At 42.2% G+C, this 14152-nt stretch overlaps 1 protein-coding gene across 46 annotated transcripts in view; it reads left to right on the top strand.

The window, feature by feature from the left end:
• NRXN1 (neurexin 1) overlaps positions 1–14152 on the top strand; it is a 988232-nt gene that overhangs the window by 520168 nt on the left and 453912 nt on the right. For all 46 annotated transcript variants that reach the window (XM_083733051.1, XM_083733048.1, XM_083733042.1 and 43 more), the window contains 2 exons: positions 523–696; positions 8579–8698. In XM_083733051.1, coding sequence (XP_083589177.1) covers positions 523–696; positions 8579–8698 — 294 coding nt within the window. The remainder of the gene's footprint in view (positions 1–522; positions 697–8578; positions 8699–14152) is intronic.

Raw genomic sequence — 14152 nt, 5'->3', positions numbered from 1 at the left:
ATAGGCCCATCTAATAACAACTCTCAGCATCTGAACGCTCAGCTCCCAGAATTATTCAGAGGAAGCCATGACTGTTTAAAGTGGAACCATAACACTTTATAAATATGATGTGAATGCAGCCTAAGTTCTGCTCAAATTAGATCCATTGAAATTATTGGACCTCAGTCAGTCACATCTATTAATTTCAGTGGGTTTTCTCTGAGCATGACTTCCTAGGATACAACCCGAAATCTTGCAGAACCGGAAATCCAAGACCACATTTGGATCCACTATCCTCTAATGCTAGCACCCTACGGGAATATTTTTTCTTTGTCCTTTATTATTGCTCATGTGGCTTGTTACAACTTTTGCTCGCTGTGTTTTGCCAACGATTTCTTGTTTTTGCTTATAGTGACCTGTTTCACTTTTCTGCCTTGGGCACGTGTGTGGGGTTTGTATGTGTGGAAGTGTGGGTTAAAACACCTGAACATGCAACTGGGCAATCGTGGCAGCTGTGACTAACCATGCACTTTGGCTCCCCAGGTGACTTGTACATCGGAGGGGTAGCAAAAGAAACCTACAAATCCTTGCCCAAGCTGGTCCATGCGAAAGAAGGGTTTCAAGGCTGCCTGGCCTCCGTGGATCTGAATGGGCGCCTCCCGGATTTGATCTCGGATGCTCTGTTTTGCAATGGGCAGATAGAACGCGGATGTGAAGGTACGGAGCGATGGTTTTGTAATCCTGTCACAGCCCCTTCAACGTAAAGTAAATATGCATATGCCTCATCATAGGTGCGTTGTAGCATCTTCTCCTCCTGCTGTGTTCTGTTTATTTGCACTGGGATGATGACAGTTTCCTATCTTCCCCGCTGTCATCCATTTCTGCTCTGCTACCTATGCTACTAAGCCAGACCTGTTTTACATTATTAATGAAGGCGGATGCCATTGTGGGAGAAACGTTCGTTGATGGCACAAAACACAAATTGAACCTGAGAACATTAACTTATCTTCTTGAATATAATCGGCAGAGTCTGTTCTTCGCCACCAACAAGCTGATTTGCATGTCTCCGTTTTGTTTGTGTCGTATTTTAATTAATTGTTGTGATAATTAGCTCCCGTGCAGTACTTTACATCATCACGGTGCTTAGATGATAGTTAGTGTATAAATTAGCTAATTGAATTGAGATGCACATTGCTTTCTCTCTTTTTTTAGCACAGGTTGTCTGTTTGCATGAGATGTTAGTGTTTAATAATAATAATAATAATAATAATAATTTTTTATTTATACCCCGCCCTCCCCAGCCAAGGCCGGGCTCAGAGCGGCTTACAAGCAATAATAAAAACAAGATGAATGATTACAACTTAGAAACAAAATTAAAATACAACATTAAAATAATGGAACATTAAGATATTAAAATGTAGCCTCATCGCAGGAGGAGAAGGAAAAGAAAGGGGGGAAAAAGAGAGGGAGGGAATCAAATTGGCTCCAAGCCAAAGGCCAGGCGGAACAACTCTGTCTTACAGGCCCTGCGGAAAGAAATCAGATCCTGCAGGGCCCTGGTCTCATGAGGCAGAGCATTCCACCAGGCCGGAGCCAGAGTTGAAAAGGCCCTGGCTCTGGTTGAAGCCAATCTAACTTCCTTAGGGCCTGGGACCACTAGGGTGTTGTTATTTATGGACCTTGAGGCTCTCCGTGGGGCATACCAGGAGAGGCGGTCCCGTAGGTACGAGGGTCCCATGGCAGAGACCCCGTGAGGAGCCTCGCTGCAGCATTCTATACCCGCTGGAGTTTCTGGGACAGCTTCAAGGGCAGCCCCGCATAGAGCGAATTACAGTAGTCAAGCCTGGAGATGACCGTCGCATGGATCACTGTGGCCAGGTCGGGGCGGGAAAGGTAAGGGACCAACTGCTTGATGCGGCGAAGGTGGAAAAATGTCGCCTTGGCTGTTGCTGTAACTTGCGCCTCCATGGAAAGGGAGGCGTCAAGGATTACACCCAAACTCTTAACGCAAGGCAATGGCACTAATTGGGCCCCCGCAAGAGGAGGGAGTTGGTCCCTCATCCCCATGCCATCCCAACCTAGCCATAGGACCTCTGTCTTCGAAGGATTTAGTTTCAATCGGCTCCCACGAAACCATCCAGCCACAGCTTCCAAACATCTGGTCAGTGTGTTCGGGGCCGAGCCATTGTGGCCATCCATCAGCAGATAGAGCTGAGTGTCATCAGCATATTGGTGACAGCCCAGCCCAAAGCTCCGGATAATCTGGGCAAGGGGGCGCATAAAGATGTTAAAAAGCATTGGGGAGATAATTGCGCCCTGCGGCACTCCACACACCAAGGAGTGGCGCGACGACATTTCCCTCCCCAGTGCCACCCTCTGTCCCCGACCAGAGATAAAAGAGCACAACCAGTTACGGGCTATGCCCTGTATCCCCACGTCTGCGAGGCGGTGGTCCAGAAGATCATGATCGACCATGTCAAAGGCTGCTGACAAATCTAAAAGGATCAGCAGTCCTGACCCGCCTCGATCCAGTTGTCTACAGAGATCATCTGTTAGGGCAACCAGAGCTGTCTCCGTCCCAAAACCAGGACGGAAACCGGACTGAAATGGATCTAATGCCGATGTTTCCTCCAGAAACCTACCAAGCTGTTCAGCAACCGCTCTCTCACTTACCTTACCCAGGTATGGAAGATTTGAAACTGGGCGGTAATTGGATAGGTCTAAGGGATCTAATGAAGTTTTTTTTAAGAGTGGACACACCACTGCTTCCTTCAGTTCCCCTGGGAATGTCCCCGTGTCAAGGGACAAATTGATAATTTCAACCAGGGGGGTCCGCGCAACATCTGGACACTCCCTAATCAGCCAAGACGGGCACGGATCAAGGAGGCAGGTGGTGGGCCTACCAACTTGGAGGAATCTATCCACATCAGTAGGGAGTATCCGATCGAAATGGTCCAACACTGGACCTGAAGTCAGTTGAGGGGCCTCCAGTTCAGTCACTGTATCTAAATTGGCAGGGAGGTCACGGCGGAGGAACAGGACTTTCTCCGCAAAAAAACTCGCGAATGCCTCACAGCTGTGGGTCGAATTTGTGCTTAAATTTGGTTGTCCTCCTAAGGACGTTATTGACCTAATTATTTTTAAAAAGTTGTGCCGGGTGAGAGCTAGCGGATGCAATGGAAGCTGCAAAGTAAGATTTCTTAGCAACTTTCATTGCCATCTCATAGGCTTTCATAAGTGTCCTATAAGATGTTCTTGAGGCTCTGTCACGAGTCCGTCGCCATACTCGCTCTAGCCGTCTGAGATCCCGCTTCATTTTCCGGAGCTCCTCAGTAAACCAAGGGGTCCGGTTTCGACGGGGTCGCAGAGGGCGCTTAGGCGCGATCTCATCAATGGCTGCCAAGAGCCGGTTATTCCATTCCTCAACAAGGTCATCTAATGAGTCGCCAGGAGGAGCAGGGTTCCGCAAGGCTTGTCGGAATCTATCAGGATCCATCAGTTTTCGCGGACGAGCCCAGATAGGTTCGCCACCCGAGCCGGGGAGGAGCGGGAAGTCTATCTTGGCTTTCAGAGCGTAGTGATCAGACCATGACACTTCCACAGCAGGGAGCATGATCAGTTTAGTAGGGTCTCAGGCTAGGTTCAAGGCTTTTTTTTAAAAAAAAGCTATGCTCCTGTACCTATGTTCTGTTGGCCTGTTTTGTAGCTGTATTCCTACTGCCTAACCTGCAGCATTCAAAGCGACAGCTCAACCCACCAGCCACATATGTTGGCCGACCAGGAGCTTGATAAATCTCATGGCTTTGCTCTCTGCTGGTGACTACAGAGACATGGAGATTTTCCCAAACCTAGCAGGCTACGGTATGAATTTGATGGGCTATTTGTGACTTGAAGGCTCATCAACTGCACAAGCTTTCTAAAAACATTTCAGAATAACAAAACTGGCCAAAGTTTCAAAACCTTACACTTCAGTACGAATGTAGAATGAAGGAAGTCCTATTGATTTAATGGGGGATTGTGTAGATGAAAGGTTTATACCCAAAGAAAAACAGAAGTGGGTTTGGATCAAGACTGGTGTTCCCCCCCCCCAAAAAAAGAAGCAGTTTAGAGGGCCAGGTCACTTGTGAGGGAAAGGGTCAAATTTCCAGGGAAAGTCAAGGTGCTGTGTTGGGTTAACTTTCCCTCCCTTCCACATCAGCGAAGACCAAAATGGGTTGAATGTCCATGGCAGAGGATCCTCACTATCCCAAATTGCATTTGTGGAGTTTGCATCCCCAGCACATCAGTGCTCTGCTTTAACTTTTCCACATTAAAGCTTTAATCTAACGTTTGAAGGACGTAGCAGAATACATAGGAATTGGGCAATAATGTGCAATTTGGTTTCTGGTTTGAGGCCATAGAATTTCTCAACATAGAAACCATTCCCACATTTTAAAAATGTTTTTATTGCATTTACATCCTCACCTTTTTCTCCAAGGAGCTCAGAGTAGTATACATAGTACTTTTCTCACAACCGCTTTTCGCTGTCATGTACCTGGCAAGGTTCAAAAGCATGATGTTGATGGGCCAGTTGAACACATGTGTTTGGCCCTTCCAAAAGATCAGTTTCCTCATTTATTTCCAACATGAGGTGAGAAAAAGAGTGACATGACTCAGTCCCTCAGTTAAACCTAATTAACTAGCCATTTTGCTAGCCCTGAAAAACAAGATTATTTGGATACAGGCGAAGAGACAGAAGCAACCCAATTAATCATACCTCTGTCATATGGATTTTATTGATATAGTAGATTCAGTTTTAAATTAAGAACTGCTTTTCCATATATGAATCTGCCTGGACCCTGAGATCATCATACAAGGCCCTTCTCTGCATGATACCTCCAAAGGAGGGTGGCAGTGAGAGAGCAGGCCTTCTTTGTAGTAGCCCCCAGTTTCTAGAATGTTCTCCCCTGAGAGTCCCACTTGACGCTTTGTAATTATGTTGTTTGCCAGGCAAATGCATTTTTGTTCCTGGGGCATTTGGGCAGCACCAATAATACTGCTTATTGTATTGTTAAATCTGTAGATGTATTGGAAATATTTTGTCAGGCATATGATAAGCATTTTAAAACATATTCCTGATAAAATCTACACACTTGACACCAGCAGTGTGCAGAGTACTTTGTAATTCAAAGTAATTTGTGAAAACATAAAATCACAATGACATGGCCAGTTCATGACCCACCAAGCTAAAAGGATCCCCTCCCCACCTGTGTGAAAGTTCATGAGAGATTTAAGATATCACTTGATTAACTAAGCTCAAACAGATAAACCCTGATAAAACCCAAACCAGCCTGTTCCAGATTTTCTCTCTTACGTACGCCTGTTCTTCTTTTACCCCTTTCTAATTTTAATTTGATGATTAACATTGAATAGCAAATGTGTAAATAAATGCATAAATGTACAACATCCAAACACCTAAAGGTAATTTCACTTTATTTAGCAAAGAGTCTAAATAACACTTTCTAATGTTGGTGAGAGAGGGGGCATAAGGTGTTGTACAGTTTAAGTTATTAGATCTTGGCATTAAAATAGCCAGTTAATGATGTAATGGCCAAATCCTTAAATATCACATGTTCTACTTGTCCAAGATGTTAAAGTAATGGAATACTGGTCAGTGGCTTAGATAATCAGTCCTGTTCGCACAACCAAACTGGGATGTTGGGAACATGAGTTTAATATTTTTATCATGTGAACTGCCCTGAGATATTCAAATGAAGGGTAGTAGATTGATTGATTGATTGATTGATTGATTGACCCATGGAAAGTGTGACATAGATCAAAATTAGCAATGTGTTACTACTTCTCTCTATGCCTAGCCCTGATCTCAGCCTCTTTTACTCCCTCATCAGAAAGGCCCCCAAAGCAGATTGAGTTTTTGTGTTCTAAATGGAAAGTAAGAGCAGCTTGCTTTGGCATCCATGTGACAAAACACAGACTACCAATTGTGACTAGGACGCTGATTAAGAGGGAGAGGGGATAGCTGAGTCAGTAGCCAAAGGAGGACCTGAATCTAAGACCTCCAGAAATGAGACCCTAAAACAAAGACTCTCAGAGACTGAAGCGCCAATGAGAGACCAGAATCTGCAACCTCAGTGACCCAACATGCCTAACCTGCTCACCACTGCAGGCAGTATGGCTGCTGAAGAAGCAACCAAGGGTCAGGCACCAGGATTTGTGGTGTGCCTATTTAAGAATATATGTGGCATCTAGGAAGGGGCTGTGGCTGGAACTATATAAGGTGGTGGTTAATTAGTATTCAGCATTTGTTGGAGCAAAGTTTGTCTTTCCTGGGAACTGTCCAGGGTACTGAAGGAAATGCCACTGGTCACTTTTGCTTTGTATTCCAATCCTTGAGCTTTGGAATTGCTGCTCAACCTTTTCCTGTTGGCCCTCTGCTTATATTGCCCACTTTGGATCACAGCCATGCCTATTTCTGCCTAACTTCTATTGTGGGTTTACCCTTATTAGGCTTCAACAATATGGTGGTGCACTCACACAACTGCTATAGCATTTGCTGATCTTTGTGTAGATCCAGTGAACGCACTGGTTTTTGTTCACCAAGGCATGCTATTCCACCTCTCACTTAAAATAAAAAAACCCAAAACACACACACACAAACACAACTACCTAGCAACAAGGACTGATTGAGCAACCATGTTAAGGTGCTGTGGTGGTGATGCACCTCCCGTCCAGCAGGGGTCAGATGATTCTAAAGGCCAATAGTTTTACATCTGATCCTATAAAGCTGCTGATGACCCTGGCTTGGTTTCAGGCACTTAAATGCTGTGTCTACTTAACTAATTGGATGACTTCCTGGCATACTTCCCAACCGCCAGAGATGACACTACCTAAAATTGAGCACTTGGGTATATATTGGATTGGGTTGGTAAGTGCCTTCTCATGGACCATTTCATTAAAAGTCACCCAAGGAACCTGCACGCAGGAACATGGAATAGCATCTGACTGGAAAGAGAAATGAATGAAAAATGTAACCCTTCTCTTCCGACCTTGGCCCAGTGCATTGTGGGAGCAATGCAAGTGCATCTGTGACTGAAGAGCAATAAGTGGTTCTTGATGTAAATTTCAGTCCTAATTCTGTCAATTCCTGCAGAAGGCCTAGTGAAGAGGAAGATCGAAGAAGATAATGTGCTAATGACTGAACTGACTGTGTATGAACATGACAAATGGCTAGTCAGGATTAAACCATGCATTCACTTTGCTAATGCATTCCCATCTATCGTATAGAAAGGAGTGCTTTTAATTCTCCTTCATTACATGTCATCAGCTCAATTAACCATTATATTTGTAGTAAATGCTGGCAAATTACTGCATTCTCATTTTGGCTTGCCTGGAGATTTATGTCTATTAGTATTAATTTATTTGCATTACATGGACTTTCTTTTCAATTTTAAGAGCAGCATGCACTTTTGTCTCTGAACGGTCTTTCTGTGTTTGCTGCCATTTTGATATTTGCTTACTAACATTTAATATATTTTGCTTTTTTTTATTTTGCTGGCAAAGTTGCATTGATGAAAGCTGATTTGCAAGGTAGATAGCCCTTGTGTATATTAAGCAAGACTGAAACCCATAATACGCATTGGGAGCCATCGGCCACATCTGCACTGGTGTGTGTAATGTTGCATCGGATTTTTCCACTCTTCCCCTTCCAAAAAAAAATAATGAAGCAGGAACCTTCCTCTTACAGGATATTCTGCACAAAGGCTTTCAGTCTTGTGTCTATCTGTATAGTGATTGCTTTAGTGCTTTGATCATGCCTTTTTCTTTCAATTCTTTTCTTTATTTTCCCCCTAGTGGTCTGGTTTATGATCTCTAGAAATAGAATAGCTTTGTTTCTCACGTGTATGTCACTTTTGAGCATGCTGGTGCGTTAATTGGCGGATCCCTCCCCCCATATATATAATTATAATGTATATATATTTAATAAAATGAGAAACCCTGCATGAGATAATTTGAAGCATGTGCAAAGATACTTGCCAACATTCCTGCTAATAAATCAATACACAATATATAGATTTTTAAATAAATAAAGAAGCCAACCCAAACGTTCCTTGATTTTCTACAGGCATAGCTTTTCATCAAATCATTGCTTGGAGATGGCAGCACTTTCCCCCCTCTAAGTTATTTTTAATTTTATGATGATTATTTAGTTTTAGATTCTGTTTTCCACTGTGCCGTGCAGAACGCATCATGCTGGACAGAGATAACAAAAGATGCCGCAATGAAATGAAATGTTGCAAAAGCAATGTTTATGACAACTCATTTTGCTTGAGTTAACTCTCTACTTTGGTCATATTTCTGAATGAGCTCATCTCTTTGTGCCCCTCTGTGTTAACAAACCAAAGGCCATATGCCTATTCATAAAAGGTTTTTTTAAATATATATATAAATGCATATGGCCAATCCTGCTATTGGTTCTTTTTCTTGGTTTGCTCTTTTACATGTGAGATGTTGGCAACTACCCTATGTGATCCAATGGAAAATGCAGTCGCAATGAAAGACAAAAGTCCAAGTTTTATTTTTCTGTGTGTATTCTTGTTAGGCCCCAGCACGACATGTCAAGAGGACTCGTGTGCAAACCAAGGAGTCTGCTTGCAGCAATGGGATGGGTTCAGCTGTGACTGTAGCATGACCTCTTTCAGTGGAACGCTGTGTAATGACCGTGAGTACTTTAGAGACTCTCTTTCTATCTGGCTACAAGTCTTAAAGGCTCTAAGGCATTGGGAGCAAGTGTCTGAAATGGTCCATTATTTTAACCTTATATAGTTAATTGAACTGGCAAACTCTGCAAAGATTATTTTCTAAAAAATGTTCAAAGGAAGCAGTGCGTTAGGAATTGCCCACCAGAACGTGACGTGTGGGGAGACTTCGGAAATATGATGCTGAAATTTCCATCTAATGCACATGTTTGAATATTACACATTATGCATGGATATATATATATATATATATATTCACTCTCTCTTCTTTTATCTTGGACATTTTTTGGGGGGGTGGAGAGAAATTCTCATCTTCTTAAGATATATTGTAATTTTGTAACATTATATCATGAGGCTTGTAATTACTGTGAAACAGTTGACAACCCTCATTACCTTCCTGCGTCAAGCTGCTTTAGGAGACATGAAATGCTCTGTCAAGTAGTGATAACACAGGGTTTTTACTTTGCTTAAATGTCATCTGAATAAGTGCTGGTATCACTTACCGATCGCATAACCCTGCAGAGACGAGGGATCGCTTTGGGTTTTCTGGAAACATCTGAGATGTGCCATAGGATGATTTGGCCAAAGTACCCACCCCTTCTGCACCACATGCTGAAACTCAGTTTGTTAACCCCTGGTGGGAGAGTATCTGAATGGACCATGGTGAGAGGATCATGCTGTTGTTTTGTGATAGAGACTTCAGGTGGAGAAAGGCTCCATGTGGGAAGCTGACGGTTGTTCCCACAATTGCAGCCATAGCGATGCCATCAGTGGCCCTGTCTGTATTGCTCAGTTCTCACAAATTTTCTCTTTCTTGTGTATACCAGTATATACAACCACATGGGGAGCTGAGGAAGTGTGAACTTGTCTGAATGTTTGAATAAGCTCATGAAAACTGATCTGCGTCATCTTTACTTAAAATTGCTCTCTTGTCTTTGTAAAGTGCAGGCATCTCTAAGTGCAGTTTAAACCCCTTTTTGCCTGAAACGGATGATATAACAGCTCTGCCTAAAATTTATTCCCACATTATTAAGAGGAAACTGAGTGAATTGGGAAGGAGGCTTCGAAAGAAAACCACATAGGCTTCTATAGTTTTCTGTTTGGTTTGTTTGTCTTTCAAATTCACTTCATTATCCTCTATGCTTCTGTTTTGCATTGGTCAGAGAAAATCCAGTTTGCAAATATTATTATTATTATTTATAAGTATGAAGATTGATTGTTTTGCTGTTTTGTTTTGTGTTTTGCTTGGCATTTGTCTGATTGTAGAGTATACTTTATTGTAAAGTGATTTCAGGTGAGTTTCAGTGGTATGACACTGGAGCACATTTGGTGTAGTAGCTGCGATACTTACAGATTTCTGATACAGAATTTGCAAGATACCAGCTCAGAGTTATAGTAATCCTTTTGAACTGCATATTCCACTTTTAAAATAATCCATAGAAAAAAGGATGAGGGACCTGTGACCCTCCAAATGTTGTTGGATTCTAACTCCCATTGGCCACAGCTAACATAGCCAATAGTCTGGGGTGATGGGAGTTGAAATTCACCAACATTTGGAGGGCCAGAGCTTCCCTGACCCTGCTGTAGAAGCAGCTTAGCGTTGGTGTTAAGAACTATATTGACTTGAGCTATTTCTTAAGGCTGCAATCTTATGCACACATACACTAGAGTAAACCCAGATGAACCATGAGGCATTTACTTCTGCATTAAAATATTTAGGGTTGTACTGTTGGTGTGGACCTCTAATCAGTTCATGAAGCAGGTTTGGGTTCTTCTTCTTCTCCGCTCTAGCAGTGCCAACACACCATTTGGCATTTCTCAGGAGTTGAAAATTACCTTGAGGTCTCACTGCTTCATGACATTAGCATTTTGTTTTGCATCCATTACCAGTTTACCAATATGATCTTTCTCCCCAAGCACACATGTTTTGAAATTTGTACACCAAAAACTGTAGGAAAAACACAGTGATTTCACTGGATTGGAGTGAGTGACTGTTAAAGCATATTTCTGGGAATTAACAGGACAAAGGATTCTGATGGTGTTTTAAGATGGACCTCTGGTTAAAAAAAGCAAACTTATTCCATAGAGAAATCCTGTGTATTTTTCAATGGGTCACAAGAAACCTTGCCTGATGGCTTATCTCTGTTTACTCCCCAAGAAACTGGGCTTAAGAGAGTGCATCAAACTTGCACAAATTACTGTACTCAAGTTGGTGTTTCCACTGTGTCAACCAATGTGACCTCAATTCATGGAGGCTTGGCATTTATGCCACCTCTAGCTTTCGTTTGATTCCTCCCTCTGAGATTTGGATTATTTCTGCGCCTAATTTCCATTGCAGAGAACATGGGCAAAAACTGTGAACATGAACAATGTTAATGTAATGGTTAAGAGATATCTGTGCTGAGATTACACACACACTTATATATCTGATTCCTGTGGTGCTGAAGATTAAAAAAAAAATGCTAAAAGACTGGGAGCAGTTTATGAAAGATGATAACCTACTTATTTCATAAAAATAATTATTGTAGTTAAGAAGTAGCCGCTCAGCATCCAGATTGCTGGCATTTGTCTCAAAGTGAAAGTCTTTCACAAAGCCAGCATTTTGCCTGGCATAGGCCTACATGAAATAATGTGTAAGGCCAACTCAACGGTGTTTTGAATTTTGCAGTTCAGCTTGACTGCCAAAATTCTGTGGCATATCAATCTGCTGATTTGAACATTGGCTGACAATATGACTCAATATGATCAGTTGGTCACTTTAATTTAAGAGCCCAAGTGCTTTCATAGATGCATGCTTTGCTTGTGGTCACACTGCATCATGGGCTTTGTAGTTACATTGTTTCAAGGGTTAAAATATATAAGATAATGAAAATGCTTCAGTGCAGAAAGGAGTAAGTGCAAATTGTTAAAAACTAAAACACTGAAATATTGTGCAAGGACTTGTATGGAAACATAACATTGGTTCACATATGCATGTGAAGACTGGTTGAAAATATGTTTTCTTTTGGCATAAAATATTAGAGTCAGAATAAGACATAACCATGAAGCTAAACCCTAATGCCATGTTTGCACATCCCAGTGGCTTTTATAAGGATCTCTTTTGTTTTATGTGATGATGGCATTTTCAGCGTGGGTTCTCCTCTTGTGGAGAGCAAACACAACAATGGATGGAGCTTTCCTATCTTAACGGCAAGGCTTGAGAATCCTTGTTTTGTGGAGGGGGCCCTGGACACTTTTATCCACCAAATTCTGCTCACCACATATCAAAGTCCTTTGCAAAGAAAAACCACTTCAAAAAACTGCTTCCTTGTGATAAAATAGTGAGCACTCCACCTTGCAAACTGCAGCTGATCCAAAACATGGGACTTACTAGAAAGAGGATGGTGGCAATCGATGGGAAAAAACTCCATTCATTAACACCAGATAGCCTTCCTCCATAGAGCACCAACAAGGCCTTCATTGTAATGGTCAAAAATGCACCCAGAGCGATGCAGTTTATCCTGACATCCTTGGTAACCTGTCCATGAAGACCACCTGCTGACCCCAAGCCTGATCAGCATGCATTCACCTGTAAACTTGCTAACCTTGATAATTGCAAAGACCAGGCATGTCCTACTTACCATTCTTTGCAAGGGAAACAATGCAAGATTGTTTTGGCCTCAGATGGCACAGAGGTTGCCTTTTCTTTTCTCTGATGATAATAAGGCACTTGTAGATGCAGGGCTGCAATTTTTAGGAGGTGTGACATAATAGAAGGTGTTATATTGTTCAGTACAAAGACAACTGGTAGGGGGAAAATGTTCCCGAGAACGAGGATTATATAGGAAACTCTGCAGAAAGGACACTTAATGATTACTCTTACAAATGGATGGCTGTTCTGACTTCTCTGAACTAGAGGAAAAAAAACTTTAGGAACATCCTAAGTATTAGTAACAGCAGGTTTTTTGGTAGTTTGAGCTGCTCTCCCGCCAAAGCAGCCAGCTTTTCTGTAAGCACAGGGTTGGAAAATGATCCTGACCCAAAATTAGAGCCTCTGTATGAAATGTTCCTCTCTACTCTTCCCAAAGCTAAGGTTCCTAGATGTTGTTATATCCAGAAACGTAGTGTCTTATTTGTAACATTCACATACTAAGTTCAATGAATGTACTGTCAGTGTACACAAATAGTTGGAACTATGCAAATCAGCAGCTACGCACTCTTTTACATGATCACCTGCAGATGTGCAGAAACAGCTAGTACCTGTGTCCAGTGTAATGTGTGAACAAGCCCAAAGTTTTGTCACCATGGCATGGAAAGTGACAACTGTTGTTAAAGCGGTCATTTCCTACGAAGTTTCAGTCTTGTGTGCAAGATTGTGGTGCAGCCTCATCGCTTTCTCCTGTCGTTAGAAAATCTAGAGCCAAACTAGAGGAGGTATGAGAGACTTGTGGACAAGATGTCTCAAAAAATGGAAGCTGTTCTCCTGCGTGAAGAAGAATTCAATAATAATAATAATAATAATAATAATAATAATAATAATAATACTTTACTATTTATACCCTGCCCATCTGGCTGGGTTTCCCCAGCCACTCTGGACAGCTCCCAATTAAATATTAAAAACACAAACATTAAAACCTTCCCTAAACAGGGCTGCCTTCAGATGTCTTCTAAAAGTAGTATAGTTTCTTATTTACTTGACATCTGATGGGAGGACGTTCCACAGGGTGGGCACCACTACTGAGAAGGCCCTCTGCCTGGCTTCCTGTAACCTCACTTCTCACAGTGAGGGAACCAGCAGAAGACCCTCAGAGGAGGACCTCAGTGTCCAGGCTAAGTGATGGGGTGGAGATGCTCTTTCAAGTATACAGGGCCAAGGCCATTTAGGGCTTTAAAGGTCAGCACCAACACTTTGAATTGTGCTTGGAAATGCCTTCCATTTGAAAAGAAAGCACTCTAGATCTCACCAAATGGGCCACATCCAGACAAAGCTGCTTCTGCTTAGTTCCAGTGAAATTAATAGGACTGCTTCTGCCATTATGAATTTTTGCATCTAACATAGCCTGACTTCATCCCAATGTGCTTAAATTTAACTTGGTGCAAATAAGGAGTTTTGGTGGGAGTGTGTAATGTGAAGGTCTTTTCTTTGAATCCATCCTGTGGCAGATATTGCAGTGCACTGTTCTCTTGTGCATGATGAGCTTGTGGTTCGTCATACATCCAGCTCCTTTCCACGATATGTTCTTAAAGAATGACAAGAACCAGTAGTGCACCTGACAGAACATGTCCTTGGAATTCAGTTACATAACTGCAGCCATGACTCTCACCTACTTCATATTTTCCCCTAACGAAGCCATCTGACAGAGACAGCTCCAACATATGCATGAAATCTTTGTGTGAGGAGTATCAGACTGCATCCATAGAAAATGTTGCATGTGCAG

The sequence above is a fragment of the Podarcis gaigeae genome, assembly GCF_964106915.1.
Source record: "Podarcis gaigeae genome assembly, chromosome: 3".
NCBI classification, from domain to species: Eukaryota; Metazoa; Chordata; class Lepidosauria; order Squamata; family Lacertidae; genus Podarcis; species Podarcis gaigeae.
Note: the sequence above shows the minus strand (reverse complement) of the source record. Positions and strands in the feature narration are given on the sequence as shown.